A 23,709-nucleotide genomic window follows, 5' to 3' on the forward strand; every position below is an offset into this window, starting at 1 on the left:
TTACTTTACTAAGTATTATCAAAAAGAGGACAGAAAATTTATGTTTTAATATAGAAAAGAAAGCAGACAAATTACTAATAGAAAATAATACTTCCATATTACTAATTCTATGGAAAGAATAGGGGACAGATGGGTAGAAAGGAGGAGGACGTGAAGAATGACCAATAGCTACAGAATAAAAATCTTGTTGGAAAAAATTACACAAATTCTCTGTGAGTGGAAATTCCATACTGATGTAATACAAATGTAACAGTAGGGATATGCTAAAGACCACCTGACTTGGGAAATGAAATCTAGAAACATTAAGACTGTGGAAGCTGCAAAATTAGGCCGGGTGATGAAAAAAGGGACCTCTAGCCAAAGAGATTAGCGAAATATCTCATCAAAATAAGATACGGAGGGTAAAATTTCAGAAAGGATAAAAACTACTTCCTAAAAAACAGTCTGACAGGGCAGAGAAAGATAACAGACCTGAGTGGTGAACAGGAGGAAACGGTGCATTTGCATTTGGATTAGAAGGAGCCCAGCGAGGCAGGGGTGTCACCAGAAAGAGGCTAACTTGATAGCAGCCAGAAAGGGTGTAACCTTGGCAGCCACTACTTCCCAGGGTCTGAATTTCAGGTCTGCAGATCCAAACATAACTTATCCTCACAAGATCAGACACCCTTATCCCCACCAGATTAGGCCCCACTGCTATGGATTCTCACAATTCCTTAGGCACCTTCATGGTATTTATCATAATTACAATCATTTATTTAATATTTTTCTTCCCCCACTAGACTAGAAGCTCCATAAGAAAAGGGACCATGGTTGTCTTACTCACGGCTGTATTCCAGAACACAGCATGGCACCTGGAACACAGTGACATCTAGGGAGTGCTCACTCTGCACTCCTTCCCTCCCACCTGCCTTCTCTTCCTCTTTCCCTCTCTGGCGCGTATGTCAGCATCCGTGCCCATGTGCAAAATGAATAAATAAATGCAAGTCGATTTGCTGATCAGGGCATCTCACCTGGACATTGCTGGAGGTTAAATTCTGCCTCATCTTATTTCTAGCCTTCTCTAGAACTAACCACTTGGGACTGCTCAAGGAAAGAAAGCATTCTTGCTACAGATTTGTTAATTCCACAAGCTAGATAATGATCAAATTGCACTTTCTTTTGACCAGCCTCAGAGAAATCCAGTAAGAATTGTTATTAGTTCAACTCTGAAGCTTGCAGGGGGTACCCTAGGGGTGCATCAAATAAAGCCTGCATTCCCAGTTTCTTAAGGGAAGACCACTCTACCTTGCACGACAATTACTTGTGCACAGATCTCATCCTTCCTGCAAATCCAAGGCATCCAATTCACCTTTAAATCTTCAGAGCATCTGCCACTTAGTAAGCACTCAAAAGATGCTGCAGGAAACAATTTAATTTTTTATTGTTAATAAAAATAACCACTAACACTTATTGAGCTCTTTATGCCAGGTACCATGGTAAGTCTGTATATGCATTATCTAAATTAATTGTCACAACAACCATGTGGAGTAGATACTATTATCTCCATTTTACAGATGGGATAGGGCCTTTACAGAGCTTATTTGCCCATTATTTTCCCAAGATTACACAATTATTGTGGTAAAGTAGGAAACTGAACCAGACACTCGAACCCCAAAGCCAGCACCCAGTCATTAGAATTACATTTCATATATATAAGTCACCAATATCTCTTCAAAAGACACTATTAAGAAAAGGAAAAGGAAAAATACAGACTGGGAGAAAATATTCACAATACATATATCTGAAAGGACTTGTATCCTGAATATATATAAAGAACGCTTTCAAGTCAATAATAAGAAAACAACCCAAGTAAAAATGGGCAAGACCGAACAGACACCTTTAGAAAAAGACATACAAATGGCCAATCAGCCAATGAAGATACTCAACATCATTAGTCATTAGGGAAATACAAGTTAAAAACATAATTATACTGAAAGTAAAATGACTGACAAACATCATGTGTCAATAAGGATGTGGAGAAACTGGAAAACTCACGCATTGCTAATGGGAGTGTAAAATGACGTAGACACTTTGGGGAAAGGTCTGACAGTTGCTTAAAAAGTTAAAGAAACACATGGCTCGGCAATGTCACTCCTGGGTATTTGTCCAAGAGGAATGAAAATATATGTCCACACGAAGATTTGTACATGAAAGTTCAAAGCAGCTTTATTCATAATAGCCAAAATATGGAAACAACCCAAATGTTACTCAACAGAGGACTAGATAAATTTTAGTATAGTCATACAATGAAATAAAAGGCACTAAGTAGGAACAAATTGCTGATACACAGAAAAAAACATACATGAACCTCACAGATATGTTAAGCGAAAGATGCTAGACACAAGAGGGCACATTGTTCTATTGTGTTAGAAATCAAATCAATGGTTGTCCGAGGACAGAGGTGGCAGAAATGTTCTATATATTGATTGTGCTGGTGATTACACAGGTGAGGCATTTGTCAAAACTCACTGAACTCTACATATAAAATCTGTACATTTTTATTATAGGTACGTTAGATCTCAATCGAGTTGACTTAGGGGGGAAAAAATCCTAGATAGGAAACTAATTACTAACAATCCAAATGTTTACCAATAGGAGACTGTTTAAATAAATTATGATCCATAAAACAAATTCCATGAAGAAGAAAGAAGTGTTCCAGGTATGGATATGGAAAGACTCCTGAGATACAGAGTTAAGTGAAAAAAGCAAGGCACAGATCAGTGAGTACAGTATGCTACCTTTTAGGTAAAAAAGAGTGGGAGGGACTATATTCACGTTTGCTTGTATATGCAAAATAAAACTCTGGAAGGATACACAAACAAGAGTAGTTAACTTTAGGGGGCGGTAGAATTGGGCAGATGGGAAGAAGGCTTTTCACAGTATACCCATATGACCTATTCAAAAAATGAAAAAATTACCTGGGTTCCAGAAAAAAAGGTACCTGTTCTAACTTCCCTACATCACATTCCCAGTCCTTTCATATTATATCTGAAATGTGAAAGAAGGTGGCTGTAAGACAGATCTAATTCCATACTCTGCAGCCATGAAAAAAACTGAGGAAAATCCTAACGTAATGGGCATAGGCTATAGGGTCAGATTGCCTGAGTTCAAACCCCACCTTGTACCACATAACTTCATGACTTTGTGAAAGTTACTTCTCTGCTCCTCAGTCTTCTCATCTCTAAAACGGGTTGTTGAGAGGGTTAAAAGAGAAATCACATGTAAAGCACTTAGAATAATAAGCATCCAATAAAACTATTATTTCCATTAAACAAATCAATTAATAGATACTATAATTTAATTAAGGAATACTATGATTCTCTTTCTGTACATATTTGTATATACTGGTATATACAGGGAAGATGTAAAAGGATTCAAACAGATTCCTGAGATTGAAAGAGTTTTACTTTCTTCCCTTCTGTATTGCTTTTCTCTCCAACCTATTCTCAACTCCTCAGCAAAATAATCCACTTGAAAAATAAATTGCTTCAATGTCACCCCCATCTTAAAAGACTTCAGTGGCTTTCCATTACACTTAGAGTCAAATCCATACTCTCCACCCAGCCTTGCCTGTCTGGGCTCCCACCAAGCCCTCTGGCCATTCTTGTCCTTCATTCGCTACACTACAGCTACAGCTGCTTTCAGTCCCACTAATGTGCAAAATTCTTGCTTCACTCTGCAAACGCTCTTGGAACGTTCCTTTCTCTAGTCTTCCCAAAGCTAGTTTCTTCTCATTAGCTCAATTAAAAATCATCTTCTCACAGAAGCTTTCCCAGATCATTCTTACTAACGGAGATCTGCCCCCACCCCCGTTTTTCTTTCTCAACTCCTTGTTTGTTTCCTTCAGAGAAAGCACCATCATGTAACATTTGTCAGGTTTTCTTTTGTTTTGTCTCTTCTAGAAGGGTAGCTTCAAGAGGGCAGGACCATGTTTATTTTTATACACCACCAGGGCCTAGCACTACAGCACCTGATAGAGTCAGCACTTAACGAATACTTGTTGAATGAATAAAATGCTATCCCATCTGTGAGACAGGTCCTAAAGTAATATTTCCACTTACGTCAACAGTCACTAAAAAATACACAGAGAGTCTTAAAACATCACAATGTGTTAAGTTACTCTTTTCAGAAATGGTTATTTATACGTAAGACAATGGGCTTCCAAACTTTTCTCATTTGTGATACACAGTAATAAGAATATTAATATAAACAAATATTAATGGAAATGAAAACCAATATTAATTCACAAAATCATACTTACTCTTGCTGAGAGAGATGCACTTTGATATTTTCTAGTCAATGGCATAACATATTGTAACCATTTTTATATGATTTTTGTAAACTAGTAAGTAGTGGAAAGACAATGATGTGTACTATTGCAAGGTTTTGGTTTTTCATTTATGATTTCAATAAATTAAACATATCGCTGATTCAAAAATGCAAAATTAACCTGTTAGGGGAAAGATAATTAAATTATATTACCAATTCTAAATTATCACATTCAAACTCCAGAATAACACTCTAACCATATTCATTAATTAAAAAATAAAAGCAACCTATAGATATAGGATATTCAGATTAGGAACTCCTTTTTCTTTTTTTGTAAGGAAGATTGGCCCTGAGCTGACATCTGTTGGCAACCTTCCTCTTTTTGCTTGAGGAAGACTGTCCCTGGGCTAACACGTGTGCTAATCTTCCTCTATTTTGTATGTGGGACGCCGACACAGCATTGCTTGATGAGCGGTGTGTAGGTCCGTGCCCAGGATCCGAACCTGCGAACCCTGGGTCGCCAAAGCGGAGCATGCGAACTTAACCACTACACCACTGGGCCAGGCCCTAGGAACCACTTTCTAAGGAGGAGCTCCAAAGTGATTTCAGATTGCAAGGAGAATGATGAAAACCAATGTAAGTCTTCCCCATCTCATCTAATTAGCAACTCTATTCTTCCAGACCTGCAGGCCAAAAACCTTGGTGTCCTCCTGACTCTTTTTCTCTCGCTCCTCAAATCCAACGCATCATTAAATTCTATTTGCTGCACCATCACAACACATTCAAAATCTGAGCCTTCTCACTATCCCCACTACCACCACCCTGGTCCAAGCCACCATCTCTTGCCTGAATTACTACAACAGCCTCCTAACTGAGCTCCTCAATTCTGCTCTTCCCCTCCTTCAGTTGCTTCTCAACAGTGCAGTCAGAATGACACTATTAAACCATTAAGTCACATCATGTCACTTCTCTGCTCCAGTGTGGTTTTTCATCTCAGAACAAAAGTCAAAACCCTTCCTAAAACCTGCAAAGCTGTACTTGACCTGCCCTCCCCCGATCATGCTGAGCTCATCTACTACTATCCAGCCACTATGGTCTCCTCACTGTTCCTCAAACACATCAGAGGTACTCCCACCTCAAGGCCTTTGAACTTGTTCCCTCTGCCAGGATTGCTCTTCCTTAACTTCCTTCTGGCCTTTACTCTAGTCCTCTTCTTAGTAAAGCCATCTCTGGCCATCATACGTAAAATTTCAACCCCTCACCCCATACACATCCACAGTCCTCTTCTCTGCTTTATTTTTCTTCTTAGCAGTTACCACTACTTAACATAACATACATTTTAGTTATTTACTCTGCTTATTGTCTGCTTCCCATAGATTGTAACCTCCATGAGGACAGAAATGTTTAACTATCCACTGCTGTATCCTCAGCACCTAGAACAGTATCTGGCACACAGCAGACACTTGATAAATATTTTAATGAGTGAGTGAATGAATAGGCTTGGAATGAACCAGAAAACAAGAACAGAGACTACAGAACAGGTAAGTAAGAATGGCTAACTGCAGGTAAAGATGTGCAGCTCAAGGTTCAAGGGCAGCCTGAGCAGGCACGCATGAGCTGTCTCTGGCTCCATCAGCATGTGGTGAACCAGGTGGGCAACCACTACTCAAGATTGAATTAATGTCCACTACAAGCACTGAGTGTTCCTTCTAAGTTAACTATCTACTCTGAACCAATCAAGAAGAAATCTGGGGGCCCACCCGTGGCTTAGCAGTTAAGCGCATGCTCCGCTACTGGCAGCCCGAGGTTTGGATCCCAGGTGTGACCAACGCACTGCTTCTCCAGCCATGCTGAGGCAGCATCCCACATACGGCAACTAGAAGGATGTGCAACTATGACATACAACTATCTACTGGGGCTTTGGGGAAAAAAAAGGAGGAGGATTGGCAATAGATGTTAGCCCAGGGCCGGTCTTCCTCAGCAAAAAGAGGAGGATTGGCATGGATGTTAGCTCAGGGCTGACCTTCCTCAAAAAAAAAAAAAAAAAAAAGGAAAAAGGCAGCAGAATGGGGGGGTGGGCATGGTAATCTCAGCTTCTCAAGAAAATAAAAACTGAAAATGGTATTACTTCAGAAGGCATAGTGGAAAGACCACAGGTGTGGAGGACTTCAGACCTAGGTTCCAAGGGCTCTAGGCTGTTAAGTGTGTGACCTTGAGAGTCCTCAGTCTCTCTGAGGCTCAGTTTCTCTTTCTGTAAAATGGGGATAATGATGGCTTAGAGTTCAGAGTTTAGCCTAGCACACAGTAAATGCTCAATACATGATAAATAACACATGAAAGCGCTAAATTCTGGTGCTAGCTAGAAATGCCTGCATATACGAGCCCCCACCACACCACGCGCGCTGCTCCCAGTTTCCCTCTCGGAGGGTCGCGGTCCCTTCCGTACGCCTTATCGCCCTCAGCCACGCCTCATATCCCTCCTACACACACCGCTAGCAGCCTTTCCGGGCCGCACCACCCCTCACCACCCCCAAGATCCCAGGGGCCGCCCACCTCCCCGGCCCCACCTCGTTAAGGAAGCGAGTGATATCGTAGACTCGTCCGTGGATCACCAGCCATATCTCCTCCGAGGAGTTGCGCTTCGCCACCTCCTCCAATCGGTAATAGGTGACGCAGGACTCCACTCCTTGCCCTTTCCCATCGCTGCCGCTTGCCTCCACAGCCGCCATTGGGCCTAAGATACCTGTTCTCCACCGCTTTCCGAGTTTCCGCCGCTAACTTCCTAGACGTAGACCTTGCACTCAGCCCTCCCCGGCTTCCGTAACCATGGCCCAGAAGGCCGTCGGCAGGTTCCTGGCAACAGCCAGTCGCTCGTCGGAATAGTTCCTGGTTCGTTTTCTTTTCACCAATCAGACGAGGGATTCACTTTTAAACCCCGCCCACTCCTCGCCCGATCTTCGGGGCGTAGACCTGGTTCGAGGTCCGACTAACCAATCAGGATCGTCCATTCCTTGCAATCTCGCCAATCAGATACCGTGATTTTGGAAAGGCGCCTAATGGACACGTTTTGACAGGTGTCATGCAGGAGCGGGTTCCCGTTCACTCGTCGTACGCGCCTGCAGAGTCCTGGAAGGAGGGGCCGAGTCTCCATTTTTCCATTAACCTTCCCTTCGCCTTGGATCCCTCCTGAGTCACGCGAAGCTCGTGTCCCCTCAGCTCTTGCGCGGCCTGTATTCCAGCTCCAGGTTTACGTCTTTGCTTTTGCAGCCTCCAGGCTGTGACCTGGCGTATCCCGTCCATCTGAGCCTCAGTTTCCTCACCAGTAAAACGGGCAGGATAACCTCTACCTTATAGAGAAGTTTGGCCGATTAAATATATCCGCAGAGCGCTTGGCACATAGTAATCAATACATAAATGACAGCCCATGTTAGAAAGGGCGGAGCCACTGGCCCGAGGCCTTGGGACAGCGATTGGGGGTAAGGTGTGGAGTATTCCAAATTTCTGTCACTACCAAGAATCTGATTTTATTATATGTCAATTATATCTCAATAAAGCTGGGGGCAGGGAATCTGATTTTTAAAGGAATTCTTTGGTGATAAGGACACATCTACACTATTTCGTTTTTTTATGTTCTAAGATAGAATTCACTTCAACTGTCCCCGACTAGAGGTCCCAGCATTTAGAATTCCAAATTTGGTTAATGTGCAGTATTTTGAGCTACTCATTTTTAACTGCCATTACAACTGACAGATTGATCATGGTATAATGTCATTTTCATCATGCCACTCTCCCAGACTGTGCACAATCCATCCCCAACTTCTTTCACTAATATTTTCCAACATTCCCTTTCATAAGACTTGTGCACCAGCCCTGACCCGTAAACCTGCTGGTAATAAACCCACATCTGTGGTCATACCGGGTCCACCCACTTAAGATACCCTCTTCCTTCCAATGCCTACTCATCTTTCAAGCTCCTCCTCAAATTCTCTTTCACAAACTCGCCTACCATTCTGAGCTCCAGTGATTCCATCTCCTTATACCTAAGCATATTACTTCAGGAAATCCCCTGTATCTATAAATTTTAACTTTCCATATCTTACCTCCCTAATTAGACTGAAACTATAAGAACAATCCCATATGATTCTTAGGATATTCCACAAACTCTAGATTCAAATATCTGCATTCATTTCAGAGATATTTACTGAACATTTACTGATAGGCTCTGGGAATAGAAAGGTAACAGAAGAAAGAAATAAACCCTCTGAAAGAAACAAAAATATTTACATATATATATAATTTATTCAAGTGCTAGAAATGCAATTTGTACCAAATGCAATGGGACACAGCTCTCAATATATATTTGTTCAATGAAGAATTCACACTTAACACGATATGCATGAGTCACCTGAGGAGGCTATATTAAAATGCAGATTCCCTCCCATCCAGACACAGAGTCTCTTCCTTACCTTGAATATTGGCTTGCCTTGTTGCTTATTTTGACCAATAGATTGTGGCAGAAGTGGTGCTGTGCAAGTTATGAAGTCCAGACCTCAAGAGGCCTTCACCATTTTAGAACACTACCCCGAGATCATGGTGCTGTGAAGCCTGGGATTCAACACAGCCATTTAAGCTGTCTCAACTGAGCCCACTCCTTAATCAACTTGTCAGCTGAATGCAAACACATGAGTCCAGCCTCAATCAGCAGAACTGCCTAGTCAACCCACAGAATCATGAGAAATAATAAAACGTTGTTTTAAGACACTAAAAAAAAAAAGCACATTCCCAGCCCCACCTTCAGAGATTCAGGTCCAATGGGTCTGGATATAGAACCAGGAATCAACGTTTTTAGCAAGTATTTTGGATGACTCTGATGCAGGTGATCTGTGCATACCTTTGGGAAACAGTGAACATTTTTTGAAGCATATTAGATATATCTTTATCTCTCATACAGTGAATTCGTAAAATTATGCAGCATTTCCTTCTCTACCTCTGCCTCTAGGACACTGAGTCCAATAGTGTTTTTAAAGACTCTAAGAGGATAGCATGAAAGAACCTTTCAGCAAAGCGAGGAGTGGGAGAAATATGTTTGGAGTACCACAAAAGCAAAAGCAGGCTCTCTCAGACTGGGAAGAGGAAAGTGGTTTGGGATTCCTCCAGTAGCTGGGGTCCCACAAGCTTCCTCAAAGGACCTGGACAGGTGACAGGACCTCAGAGAGGAAGGGCTGCGTGGTTCATGCAGGGACATTGAACCCTCAGTGCCAGGGCTCCCCACTAGCAGACATAACTTCAGCCCCCGTGCAGAGGCTGTCAGCTCTGCAACAGGTCTTTTGGTAAGTAACCAATGTGGACTGAAGGCTAGAGGGCCCTTCCTGAATGTTTTGCACTATGTAAAAGCCCTGGGGAGGAGGAGAGGAACACCCCCCAAAATGGCTGAGACTGAATTTGCCACTATCATGGCAAGTGGAATTAGGATCAGATTAAAGTATTTTTTAATTAATATTTAAATATCTTTTTTAGAATTTCAAACAGGTAAATTGAAAGAATAATAGAATGAACTCCCATATACTTTTAACTTAGATCTACCAATTGTTAATATTTTTCCACGTTTGATTTCTCCCATATATATTTTTTATTGTTAATAATGTTAAACCATTTCAGAATAAGTTCCGGACACCAGGGCTCTTTACCTCCAAATAATTCTGTATCTTCTAAGAATAAGAACATACTCCTACATAACTCCACTATGATTTTCAAATTCAGGGAATATAACATTCATACAAAACTATTATCTAACATGCTGTCCATGTTATTTTCCAAATATTGCACTAACGTCCTTCGTGGAATTTTGGCGTTTCTGTGTGATCCAGGATCCAATCCAGGATCATGTATTGCATTTATTTATGTTTTCTTAGTCTCCTTTAATCAGGTACATTTCTTCAGCTTTTCTTTTTCTTTCATGACATTGGCATTTTTTAAAGCATACCTTCAAACTGAATTTGATTCAGAAAAATATTGTGGCCTAAATGTGTTGACTATAAATTCATGTTCACAATTTATAGTACATGTTAGCCAGAAAGTCTAGCTTGGGATACCTTTCCCTGCCACTCACAAACTTGGTAAACTTAGGCAACTTTCTCAATCTCTTTTTTTTTCCAACTGGACACCCAGATGTTCCAGTGCCATTTGATGAAAACACAATTCCCCATTGAACTGTTTTCACATCTTTGTTGAAAATTGATTGACCAGATAAGTGCGTCTTTTTCTGAACTTTCTATTCTGTTCCAGTGATTTATTTGTCTATCTTCTGTCAATTCCACACTGTCTTGATTACTGTAACTTTATAGTAAGACTTGAAGTCAGGTAGTGTAAATCCTTCAGCTTTGCTCTTATTTTTCAAAATTGTTTTGCTATTCTAGATCCTCTATATTTCCACATAAATTTTAAAATCAGCTTGTTGAACTGAGTGATCAAGGTTAACATCACCAGTGATAAATCATGTTGATAGCATGTATCCCTGGTATGTGATGAGGGAGGTACTTTACCACTGTGGCATTCTTCCTCAAAACTCATAATCCCAGTCTAAGCGTGAGAAAAACATTAGGCAAACCCAAACTGAGGGTCATTCTATGAAATACTTGACCACTACTCCTCAAAACTGTCAAGATCATAAAAACAAAACAAAATAAACAAAAAACAAGGAAACACTGAGAAACTGTCACAGATCCAAGTAGACTGAGGAGACATGACAACTAAATGCAATGTGGTATTCTGCATTGGATCCTAGAACAGAAAAAAGACATCAGAGAAATACCAGTGAAATCCAAATAAAGTAAAAGTAATGTATAGGGTTGATTTCTTAGTTTTGACAAATGTACCATAGTAATGTAAGATGTTAACATTATGGGAAACTGGGTGAGGGGTATATAGAAACTTTCTGTACTATTTTGACAACTTTTCTGTAAACCTAAAATTATCCCAAAATAAAAAGGTTATTTTTTAAATCAGCCTGTTAATTTCTGTAAAAGAGCTTATAGAGAATGAACATCTTAACAACCTTGAGTCTCACAATTCACAAACATGGCACACCACCCCATTTATTTTAATCTTTTTTTAATTTGTGGTTTTCAGCATGGAGGTCTTCTACATCTTTTGTTAAATTTATTTCTAAATATTTTATGGTTTTTATGCTATTATAAATGGAATTATTTCATTTTCCAATTCTTTGTAGCTATAATGAGAAATACAATTGATTTTGTACATTGACTTAGTATCCTATGACCTTGCTAAATTCTCTTATAGTTCTAGTGGTTGTTTTGTATGTTTCTTAGAATGATCTATGTAGCAATCATGTCGTCTGCTAATAGAGACAGTTTTATTTCCTCTTTTCCAAACTGTGTGCCTTTTTTTTTCTTGCCTTATTTCACTGGCTAGGTATTCTAGTACAACACTGAATAAAAATGGTGAAATGAACATCCCTGCCTTTTTCCCAATCTTAGGAGGAAAGCATTCAGTCTTTCACAATTGAATACAATGTTGTCTGTAGATTTTTCAGTAGATGCCCTTTATCAAATAGAGGGTAGAATTCCCCCATATTCCTAGTTTCCTAAGTTTTTTTTTATCATAAAATATTGAATCCTGTTGAATACTTTTTCTGCATCTATTGAGATGATCATATGATTTTTCTCCTTTATTCTGTTAATATGGTGAATTACTTTGAATGGTTTTCAAAAGGTTAACCATCTTTGCATTCCTGGGATAAACCCCACTTTGTTATGATGTTAGTCTTTTTTATATATTGTTGGATTCAATTTGCTACTTTTGTTTTAAGGATCTTTGCATCTATATTCATAACGAATGTTGGTCTGTAATTTTCTCTTCTTGAATGTCTGATAGTTTTTTTCAAGCTCGTTGACAAATATTTACTGAGTAACTACAGCTAAGTACTGCGTCAACATAAGTATTAAACAAACCTCAGCACAGTGCCTGCCACAGAGAGTCCTCAGTAAATGCTGACTATTTTGGAGTTATTATTTCTAGATGCTATAAATGAGACCCAGCTCTTTTTTTTTTTTTTTTTTTCTAAAGATTTTATTTATTTTTATTTTTTCCCCCCAAAGCCCCAGTGGATAGTTGTATGTCGTAGCTGCACATCCTTCTAGTTGCTGTATGCGGGACTCGGCCTCAGGATGAACGGAGAAGTGGTGCCTCGATGCGCACCCGGGATCCGAACCCGGGCCACCAGCATCGCAGCGCGCGCACTTAACCACCAAGCCACGGGGCCGGCCCGACCCAGCTCTTAAAGAAACTTACTTCCTAAGAAGATGGCACTTACCATATAAAACATTTTTAACATTAACATTTTATTTTTGCCATTTTTACATATTAGAAAATCCTCTCCCCCCTGCTGTCCAGGTTTGTGCTCTGAAATTATCTCAGATAGCAGTAGGATCAGTGTGTGAGATGCTGCTCCAGAGGAGTCATTATTTACCTTGCAAGCTCATTTTACCGCTTTTGTATAGAAAGTGAAATTGGAACAGGAAACTGTCAGGGAAAACACTATGCACGCTCCTTGAGAATCGAGCAAGGAATAAGTCCCATTTTCTACAGACATCAAACACACCTGTGTTCTCATACTCTCTGTTTTTTTTGGTGGTGGGGGAGGGGGAGTTCCCCTTTCCTGTTCCAGGAATGGAATACCATGAAGAGGCCCTCAAATCTGTTCTTGTTCTTCTTAAGGTATTATGTCCCCTGGCAACCTATTCTCTTCCCCTGCCAGAAGGAAGACAAACTCTTAAAGTCATCACAGTCCAACACTCTCCTTCTCTTCCCAAGGCCAGGCCTGGTGCATCCACTCTCAGGGAGGCTTCAGGAAGTCGATGTAAAGTTAGAGCCCATATCCTCCAGGGTATGGCCTCAGGGAGGGTTTGGTTGCAAGCATGCTAGAGTTGTTCCAACCCCCAGGTCAGCCTGACCTCCCTGACCTGTTGGGTGGCCTCTTCTGGAGCTTCTCCCAGGACCATCCTGTTGAGTCTTATGCCTGTGGAGCCCAACCCCCACCAGCCCAGCCCAGTTTCTAGAAGTGAAAGAAAGTAAAGCTGTACAAACAGCCACCAACGAGAATGCTTTCTACCCTGGGCTGGTTTTCCTGGCTTGAGAACACCCACTTTTCTTCCTTCCTGTGTTTGTTAGTTTGTTTTTAGCAGGTAATAAATACATTCACATGTTTCAAGAAGAAAATATGTGTGTATAAATATATTTGTGTGTGTCTAAGTATATATAAACATATATAAATATATACATGTATTATATATAATAAATATACACATATTTAGACACACATAAATATGTGTGTATACGTACATATATGTATTCAGTTCCCACCATATAACTACTTTCTTTTTCTTATTTATCCTTTACACACTCCCTCCCTTTTTATACAGTATAGTTTATTATACACACTTTATCCATGTACCAGGAGAAACTCCAGCTTGATCAAAGATTTAAACATAATAAATGAAAAACTACTATGATTCTACCTACTCAAAGTTCAAAAACGAGCAAGACAAATACAACAAAATCACAAGTGACAATAGGAAAAAATAGATAAATTAGACTTCATCAAATTAAAAATTTTGTGCTGCCAACAATACCATTAAGACTGAATAGACAACCCACAGAATGGGAGAAAACATTTGTAAATCACATATCTGATAAGGGACTTGTATCCAGAATATATAAAGAACTCTTACAACTCAACAATAAAAAGACAACCCAATTTAAAATTGCACAAAGGATTCAAGTAGACATTTAGCCAAAGAAGATATACAAACGGCCAATAAGCACATTAAACATTAGCCATTGGGGAAAGCAACTCAAAATCACAATGAGATTCCACTTCACACCTATTAACATGGCTATAACCAAAAAGACAGACAATAACAAGTGCTGGTGAGTACACAGAGAAATTGGTACATGCATACACTGCTAGTGAGGATGTAAAATGGAGTAGCCACTGTGGAAAACAGTTTGGTAATTCCTCACAAAGTTAAACCTAGAGTTACCATATGACCCACCAATTCCACTCCTAGGTATATACCCAAGATAACTGAAAACATGTGTCCACACAAAAACCTGTTCACAAATGTTCATAGCAACATTAATCATACTGGCCAAAAAGGGGAAACAACCCAAATGTCCATCAACTGATGAATGGATAAATAAAACGTGGTGTGTTCTTATAATGGAATATTATTCAGCAGTAAAAATAGCATGCTAAAACATGGAGGTACTTAGAAAACATCATGCTAAATGAAAGAAGCCAGTCATAAAAGATTAGATACTCTATAATTTTATTCATGTGAAATTTCTAGAAGATGCACATCTATAGAGACAGAAAGTAGATTTAGTGGTTGCATAGCGCTGAGGAGGTTGGGGGGAGTGGGGAGTGACTACTAACGGGTATGAGGTTTCTTTGGGGGAGGTGTGAAAATGTTCTAAAATTAGATTGTGATAAAGGTTGCACAACCCAGTGATTATACTAAAAAACATTGAATTGTACATTTTCAATAGGTGAAATGTATTGTATATGAGTTATATCTCAATAAAGGTGTTAAAGAAAAAACAGACAGAACCTAGATATATTGTTAGAAATCTAAATTAGTGGTTAGGGGAAGGGCACGAAGAGGGGAAGGGAGAGGGATTAAAAAACATAAAAAGGCTACAATACTTCCCAGATGTGGAGCCAATGAAAGAAAGGATGTGAAAAGATATTAAAATTTTGAAGTTCTTTTTAGTGTAAAGGGTTCTTTTTGATAAAGATAATCTAGTTCATAGGCTGAATGATGTCACTGTTTTTACTACAATCTACTGGGCAAAAGGCCACTTCGAAAAAATCATGTTTCCATAAACACAAAGTTTCCTTTAGGCTGGTTTTGCCCTCAGAATGCTCTAATCGTCTTTGGTTAATGGCCTTCATCTAGTCTGTTGAGCATGAGTAGAAAGGTGCAGAAAGCTCCTTTGTGATTAGATTAACCTCTAACGTATTTTTAAAATAAGCTTTATTAAGATATAATTTATATGCACAAATGTACCTTTTGCTAATCATTTGCTAATCATACATTTATTTAAGTAGAAACTTTCTCAGGGGTATGGCTGGAGGAGTGAACAATGGCTACAGATTAAGTGATAAATTAATAGTTAAGATAAGTTAATAAGTTAAGATAAGGGATAGTTGAGGGGACAATTTTTAAACTTGATTTTTTAAGTCCATAATACATTCACATGGTTCAAAACTAAAAAAACAAACAAGAAAAACACATTAAGAGTCTCAATAAAAAGTCTCTTGCCCACCCTTTCTACCCATTTTCCACCCATTTTCCATCCCCTTCCACTCTCCCACCCCAGATAATCAATCACTTAATAATTTTTTTGTGTATCCTTCCTGCATTTCTCTATGCAAATGCAAGTAAATATGAATATTTACGCTTAATTTTACTCCCTCTTATATAAAAGGTAGCAAACAACACACAGTTCTGCATCTTGCTTTTTTTTACTTAATGACCTCTTAGAAATGTTTAGATAGTAAGACATAGATGGCCTCCTCATTTATTTTTACAGTTGCATCAATTTCCATGGATTAGAATTCATAGTTTGGTATGAATGTCTCATAATTTAACTAGTCTCTCACTGATGGAGAGTTGGGTTGTTTCCAGTCTTTCAGAATTACAAACAATGCTGTCATTAATAACCTTGATCATCGGTCATTATCCACATGTCCAAGAAGAAATGGGACTTCTAGATCAAGAGCACATGCATTTGTAATGTTAGCAATTGCACCAATTTATATTCTCACTGTCTTCCACAAAAATTGTACCAATTTATATTTTCACTGGAGATGCATGTGAGCGTGTTTTCCCACAGCCCCACAAACAGAGTGTGTTATCAAAGCTTTTGAATTATACCAATCTTACATTTTTAAAAAACTGTATCACACTATAGTTTTGATTTGCATTTCTCTTCTTATGCATGAGGTCGAACATCTATTTCTATAGTTAAGAGTCAGAAAGGAATTTATCAACCTTCTATCTAGATCAACTCCTGAAAAAAATCCTAATGGCCAAGAATTTCTTTTGGGCTGAGATGGCTTAATTTCTATATGCCAAGCATGAGCCTACTTGAGGGGATGTTCCCTCTGCCTGGAATGGTCTCCCATCCCAACTTCACATTCAGATTTTGTCATTCTAATCTCAGGTGGAATGTTACCCCCTTGGTGAGGCCTAGGCAAGCCACCTCATCCTAAGTGGCTCCCAGTCTCTCTAACACATCATTCTGTTTCCTTTCTCTCCATAGAACACAAGTCTACATGATATTTTTCTGATTTATGTGTTGATTGATCTGTATGTGTACCATTGTATCCCCAGTATCTGGTGTGATGCTTGGCACATAGTAGGTGCTTAATAATTATCAGTTGAATAGACAAATGCCCAACTTCTGGAATGAGCAAAAAGGGGTGAAGTTTCTAAACAGTTTTTTGAAGGTGGAGTGTGGGAAAGGAATGTGGCCTTGTCACTGGGTTGAGAAATGCCTCCGGGCAGCCCCGAACCCTGAAGCTTTATTCTTAAAGCATTTTAACTCCGTGCTAACTTTGAGCAGTGGATGTGAGACCTACCCTCGGTTCAGTTCAGGTTAGGTTTGGGACACTGGGATATTTTCTTTCATCCATAATCACTGGATCAAGGCCTATAAATCAAATAGTTAAGACACAAAACACAAACAAGTTCATAATTTGTTTCTTCCTGCCCTCTGTTTTTCTTGGCGTGGAAAAACTCAAGCTTTTCCTGACTGGGGATGGGGAATGACACTAGGGGTGATTCATTAAAAGTGGCCTGAGTAACTGGCCTTTTATTTCTTCTCATTCTTTCTCCTTATTGTCCCAACTCATGTAAGGAAACACATTGAATAAAATAATTCTCCTGCTGATAAAGAACTTTCCCTTGACTCTTTGTTCACTTGCAGCTATACGTTCCCAGAATCAAAATCTTGGAGCTGGGAGGCCAACGTGGCTAAGGGCGAATGTGGGGTATTTTTGATAGAGAGGGAAGGCTGAGAACTCTGGCTTACGGAAGCCACTTCTTTTACCCCCTTTTCTCAACAAAGCTGTCTATTATGTTAGGAAATTGTTCCTGTCCCCAGGGACCCTGGCCGCACAAGCAGGAGTTGGGTGTGGCTATGGGTAACTCTGAGAACCTCAGTTCCCGGTCTCTAAAGTGGGTGTCATAATACCAGTACTTTCCTCTCAAATGAGTACCATTAGTCTCAACCATTCCTAAGGCCAGGAAAGAGAAAATGAAGTGATAACAATAAAAAAAATTCCATTTAGTAGTACACATAGATCATAATAGTAAGGAAAATAGCAGAATATACGATTTTCATCTTTTACATTGTATGTTGTATTTTATTTGAAATATTTTTATAAATTTTTTAAAGAAATAAAGAATATATTAAAAAACTTGTACAGAATAAAGGCTGGACAATAATAGACCAAAATGCTAACAATAGGGGTTAGAGCTTGGACTTGATTTTAGTTTTCCTCTTTATACATTTCTATATCTTTTAGTTCTTTTCACAGATTGTGTATTACTTTTGTAATTAAAAAGAAATAATAATAAAATGTTATTTTATTTAAGTTGGTTTGTGTGCCCCAACCTCTTGCACCTTTCTGTGGAAGTGGAAAAATTTATTTTCCAAGAGGTGGGTGCAGAAGGTCACAAGTGGGATGGGGAGAGGTGGGGGACAGATGTGACTATGATCCGGGTCAGGGTGAGGCTGTGGAAAAATACCAGTGATGTCACACGCTCAGCATGGTTCTGGGGAAGGCCACTATTACATCACCCCTCTGTTGGTTTTCTTTCCCTCTCCACACCAAATAATCCCACTTCCTCTCACCTGCTGTTGTAAATCTAGCTTCCTTGCCTTTGTCATTCTTGTGACTTCCCTCATTCAGCTCCCCAAGGCGACCAGCTCCTCCAGCAGGGACACCGCCAGGAAGGAGAGAGTGTGAGGATGAATCTGTGGGTCCCCAATACTCTAAGTTGGTGGTTCTTGTTGACTTTGTGTGTGTGTGTGTGAGAGAGAGAGAGAGAAAGATTGGCCCTGAGCTAACCTCTGTCAATCGTCCTCTTTTTGCTAAGGAAGATTAGCTGTGAGCTAACATCTGTGCCCATCTTCCTCTATTTTGTAGGGGCTGCAGCCACAGCAGGGCTTGATGAGCGGTGGGACCCTCCGCGCGCCGCTATGCGAACCTGAGATCCCCTGGGTCGCCAAAGTGGAGCGCGGGAACTTAACCACTACGCCGCCAGGCCGACCCCCCTCTTGTTGACTTTTAACAAGGGCCTCAACAAACAGCAGGCCTGCTCCCTACTCAGGCTCTGAATCAATTAGGGATAGGTTGGAGGAGTTGAGAGAGGGATTCTCTTCTGATAAGGCTATAGGTTGCAGAATATGGCTGAGTGTGTGAGCACAACAGGCTTCCTCACATCCTGATTAAACATTTTCCCACCAGTCCCACGCAGGAGTGGACCAGGGCGCCCTCCCCGTGTGGATGGAGAGAAGAACTTGTGCTCCCTCCCAGGATCTTGATCCTAAGAGACCAGGAAGAGGAAGATGTGGGGCGACTCCCTTCCCTAAGTGCAGAAGGAGGAAGGTGCGAAGAGGAGCCTGAAGCGTTAACGTTAATTGATGACCCTCTACAGGAAGGAAATATCTGGAATGAGGAGAAAGCATTTTCCTCTCCAAAAGTTCTTACTATTTCTTGGATTATAGAATACTTCGAGGATATGAAGTAAGCTATAACCCACCACCTCAGGAAAGTGCACACAAATGCTGTACTTTAGGTATTAACGGTTTGTATCTGCCAGCCTCTCCCTTTCTTCTGGTCTCAGCATCGCCGTCTTCCTCGGAGGAACTGTTTGTGTTCTAATCTCTGTGAAGCTAGCGGGGATGCCAGTCAGTTTGCTCCGCCTCCCCTTGTTTACAGGTGGGGCATGTGATCCAATCTGTCCAATCAGAGAAGCTCATTTCCCTGCCCCCGTTGTTTCAGGAATTGGCACTTGATTTAAGGCAGCCAATCAGAGAAAGAGAACTAAGAAGGGGCGGTATCGTTTCTTTGAAGAATGCTAAACTGGAAAAACGTATAGTTCTGGGCTCTCCACCGCTGTTTTGTTCCCCAAGTGGAAAGAGTCTAAAGAATGGAGCCCAACAAACCAGAAAGGTGCCCCGGGGGCATTGTTGAACCCTTGAATCTAGTCATAAATGAAATCTAGTCTTGTGGTTACGTGAGCCGCTAAATTTGCCTTTTTTTTTTCCCTCAAGCTGTGTGAGGTAGGTTTCTGTTCCTTGCAACGTATGCGCACACACAGAACTCGGCCTCCACTTTCCAGGGGTGCTGAGACTATGAGGCCCAAACCTCCACTGGACAATCAGAGCCCCTTCTGTTAGTGGTGCCCACTATAAATTTGAAAATTGATCAGGTATTCTAAAAGATTCAGATAGATCTGGCTACTGCATTTACGGCAGCAATACTTGCTTCATGTTGGCGCCATTTCTGCTTGCCAGCAACTTGGAAACCATACTGAAAGCAGAGGCTGGAGGGCATATAGCTTGAGAGAAAACATGGCAGGTGGGTGTGTTTGAATACAGGAAATGACTAGGAGAAAGTGACTAGTCCTCTTTTTCTTTATATATAAGGGGTGAGAGTTGGCGGTGTAAAAGAGAGCAAGAGAATCCCAACCAAACCAAAGAGGCTGTGTGGGCAAGTTAACCCGCAAAAGGGCACTGGGAATCTGATGCAGGGTGGTGGAGAAAAAACTATGGGGTAATAATAGCTAACATTTTATTAACCACTTACTCTAAGCTAGACGTTACACTAAATACTTTACACGCTTTATAACAATTCTAGGTGGTAGGTACTATTGTTATTCCCATTTTACAGATGGTAAAACAGACTGAGAGGAACTTGCAAAAGGATCCTACAGCTCCTGGAGCCAGGATTCCACATCAGGGCAGGCTGAATCCTGCGCATCCTAACCTCCATGTCCTTTCTCTCTAGCTAAAGACCTCGGTTAGAATCTACCTCTGTCACTGGCTGGTTGAGTGACCTTCAGCACATCAGCCTCTCTGAGCTTGTTGCCTCACCTGGAAAATTCAGAGATTATACTAGATAACTTTCTCAAAAGCTCTTTCAAGTCAAAAACTTTTGAAAAAAAATATTCAAAAATGTCAAAAACTTAAAAGATCCCCAGCTCCCGAAACTAGGATTTGTATTCCTGGCCTGAGCTTTTCCCCTCCAGACTGTATAAATGGGTTTTCCCATGGATTTAGGATCAAAGGGCTCCTTCGGGTTATGTACTCCTTTGAAACGGATTCAAAGGCATGCGTTTTCAAAGTGCAGGGGGAACTGGAAAGCCTTCATCCTTGCTGTGTGAATCAGCATCCCGGGAGCACAGGTGACAAGTTCTGACCCATCCCTTCGCTGTCTGATAAGCCCAAAGGTCACAGCTCTGAACTCAAACCCACTTTTCCTTCTTCCTGCCCCTTTTGTGGGTTTTCTGATAAGGTGCCCTAAATCAGCTGTAAAACCGTTTTCTCTCTTGGCAAACATAATCCCCAGGGCGTGCACTCTGCCTGCGAGCCCCCCAGCTGCTTCAGCTCTCCCTCTGCCCACAGCCCTTTAATTGCTGCATTCCGACAAATTAGCCATGTGACAGAAGATTATTTTTAACTTCAATAGAGCAGCTCCCGCTCCTTTAATATATCATGCTTGGCTCATAGTCCCTGGGTGAAAAGGGCACCATCGGCTACTTCTGAGAACTTTTAATTATTCCAATTGTTTGCAAAACTCTTAGAAGCTTGGAAAAAATCCATTTCTTTCTCTTTTCCCAGTTTTCCCATTTGCTATTTAATGGAAGCTGAAACTGAGTCCAACCTGGGGACTTACCAGCTTTAACAGGTCTCCCCAAATCCGCTATAGACCCCTCCCACCCATTCTCCATAGGATGGTTTTTTAAAATACAAATCTACTGAGAGGATGAAGGGAGGGCAAGTTCCAGAGACTCCCACCCCAATCCTACACAGAGCCCCAGAAGGTGGCAGGATGGGCGTGGCTGGTGGCCCCAGGAAGACTGAGCGCTAAGCACCTCCTAGGTCTTGAGACCCTCCAGAGGGTCCTGATGATCGAACTTGCCACTGAGTCTGAGCCTTTCACCTTTGAGTAAACCACAGAGAACAATGAGCATCTCAGTGGCCACCACGTGGACCAAAGGCCTTCCTCCAATTTTTCTGAATTTCCTAAACCCCAGAAACTTCTCTAATCTCAGAATGCCAAGTGAGCAGCATGGCCAAAAATGATTGAGATTGTATCACCCACCGCCACCTAGAAAGGTAGAGAGAGAATTGCATTTAAGTTTGAGTCTCCCCAAAGTTGAGAAATGTGCAATTTCTTATACCTGAGTTTTGCAAAGTTATTCATACAGGTTATGACGGTAAGCGTATCATTCCAGCCATTTTCGATGCTATATGTATTTTGATGCACAGCGAATTATAAAGATAGGTGTGTGTGTATATGTGTGTGTGTATGTGTGTAGGGGGGTGAATGGTGTGATTGTGTGCTGGTAAAAGGGAAGAAAGAGTGTTCCAGGCAGTGGGAACAGCATATATACAGGCTGTTGGGTGGGAAAAAGCATGGTGTGTTTGGGGAATTGAAAAAAGGCCAGTGTGTTGGAACCTACAGATAGTAACACATTATGCCCCCCACAGCCCAGTTCTTTCAAGTTTTTTAAATTGAGCTATACTTTACATAAAGTAAAATGTCTACATTTCATGTACAAGTCAATGAGTTTTGACAATTGTAAACATTCACGTAACCACCACCCAAATCAAGAGATCAACTTTTCCATCTCTTCAGAAAGTTCCTTTGTGCCCTTTTCCAGTCAACGTCCCCCAACCTCAGGCAGCTGCTGTTCTGACTTCTATCACCATAGATTCGTCTTGTTTGTTCCCGACTTACCAGCATATAAATGGAATCCTGCGGTTTGCACTTTTTGTGTGCACTTCTTTCTTTCTACATTATGTTTTTGAGGTTCACTTGTGTTGTTCCAACAGTTCCAACCTGTGTGGTGTTTTTCTGTTGGATTTGCAGGAATAAGTGAAGGCAGCAAATTCAGGCCTAACCAGAACAATTTCATTAATGATAGATTTCCCTAGAATGGGCTTAAGTCAACTGCCACAGACTGCAGTAAGGCTGTTTAGACATGGCAAGGTGCTTTTCATTAAAAAGAAGTTAGCACTAAAGCAATCTTGAGAAAGAAGAACAAAGCTGGAGGTATCATGCTTCCTGATTTCAAACTATAATACAAAGCTATAGTAATCAAAGCTATATGGTACAAGGGCCGGTCCTGTGGCGTAGCGGTTAAGTGCGTGCGCTCCGCTGCTGGCAGCCCAGGTTCGGATCCTGGGCACGCACGGATGCACTGCTTGCCAGGCCATGCTGTGGCAGCGTCCCATATAAAGTAGAGGAAGATGGGCACGGATGTTAGCCCAGGGCCAGTCTTCCTCAGCAAAAAGAGGAGGATTGGCATGGATGTTAGCTCAGGGCTGATCTTCCTCACAAAAAAACAAAAAAAAAAGCTATATGGTACTGACACAAAAACAGACATGCAAATCAATGAAAGAGAGTAGAGAGCCCAGAAATAAATGCATAATTACATGGTCAATTAATCTATGCAAAGGAAGCAGGAATATATAATAGGGCAAATACAGTCTTTTCAATAAATGGTGTTGGGAAAACTGGACAGCCATATGCAAAAGAATGAAACTAGACCACTTTCTTATACTACATACAAAAATAAACTCAAAATGGATTAAAGACTTAAATGTAAGACTTGAAACCATATAACTCCTAGAAGAAAACATAAGCAGTCAGCTCTTTAATATCAGTCTTAGCAATATTTTTAGGGATCTATCTCCTCAGGCAAAGACAACAAAAGCCAAAATAAACAAATAGGACTACATCAAACTAGGACTGCATCAAACTAAAAAGCTTTTGCACAGCAAAGGAAACCATCAACAAGACAAGAAGGCAACCTACTGAATGGGAGAAGATATTTGCAAATGATATATCCAATAAGGGGTTAATATTTAAAATATATAATGAACTCATATGACTCAATATCAAAAAAACAAACAATAAAATTAAAAAATGGGCAGAGGAAGACCTGAATAGACATTTTCCCAAAAAAAGACATACAGATGGCCAACAGACACATGAAAAGATGTTCTTTGTGTGTGTGTGTGTGTGTGTGTGTGTGTGTGTGTGTGAGGAAGATCAGCCCTGAGCTAACATCCGTG

General features: G+C 40.6%; 1 protein-coding gene across 3 annotated transcripts in view; it reads right to left on the reverse strand.

Moving 5' to 3' along the window:
* Positions 1 to 7,144, reverse strand: part of CYB5B (cytochrome b5 type B) — a 32,609-nt gene extending 25,465 nt beyond the window's left edge. The window contains exon 1 of one of the 3 annotated variants that reach the window (XM_087420019.1): positions 6,876 to 7,144. In XM_087420019.1, the coding sequence (XP_087276145.1) occupies positions 6,876 to 7,037 (162 nt within the window). In that variant the 5' untranslated portion in view covers positions 7,038 to 7,144. The remainder of the gene's footprint in view (positions 1 to 6,875) is intronic. The other 2 variants (XM_004431781.3, XM_014788526.2) reach the window with 2 other exon arrangements.
* Between the last annotated feature and the right edge of the window lie 16,565 nt (positions 7,145 to 23,709).

This window comes from Ceratotherium simum, chromosome 30, assembly GCF_057802395.1.
Source record: "Ceratotherium simum simum isolate JZ-2026a chromosome 30, ASM5780239v1, whole genome shotgun sequence".
Lineage (NCBI taxonomy): Eukaryota > Metazoa > Chordata > Mammalia > Perissodactyla > Rhinocerotidae > Ceratotherium > Ceratotherium simum.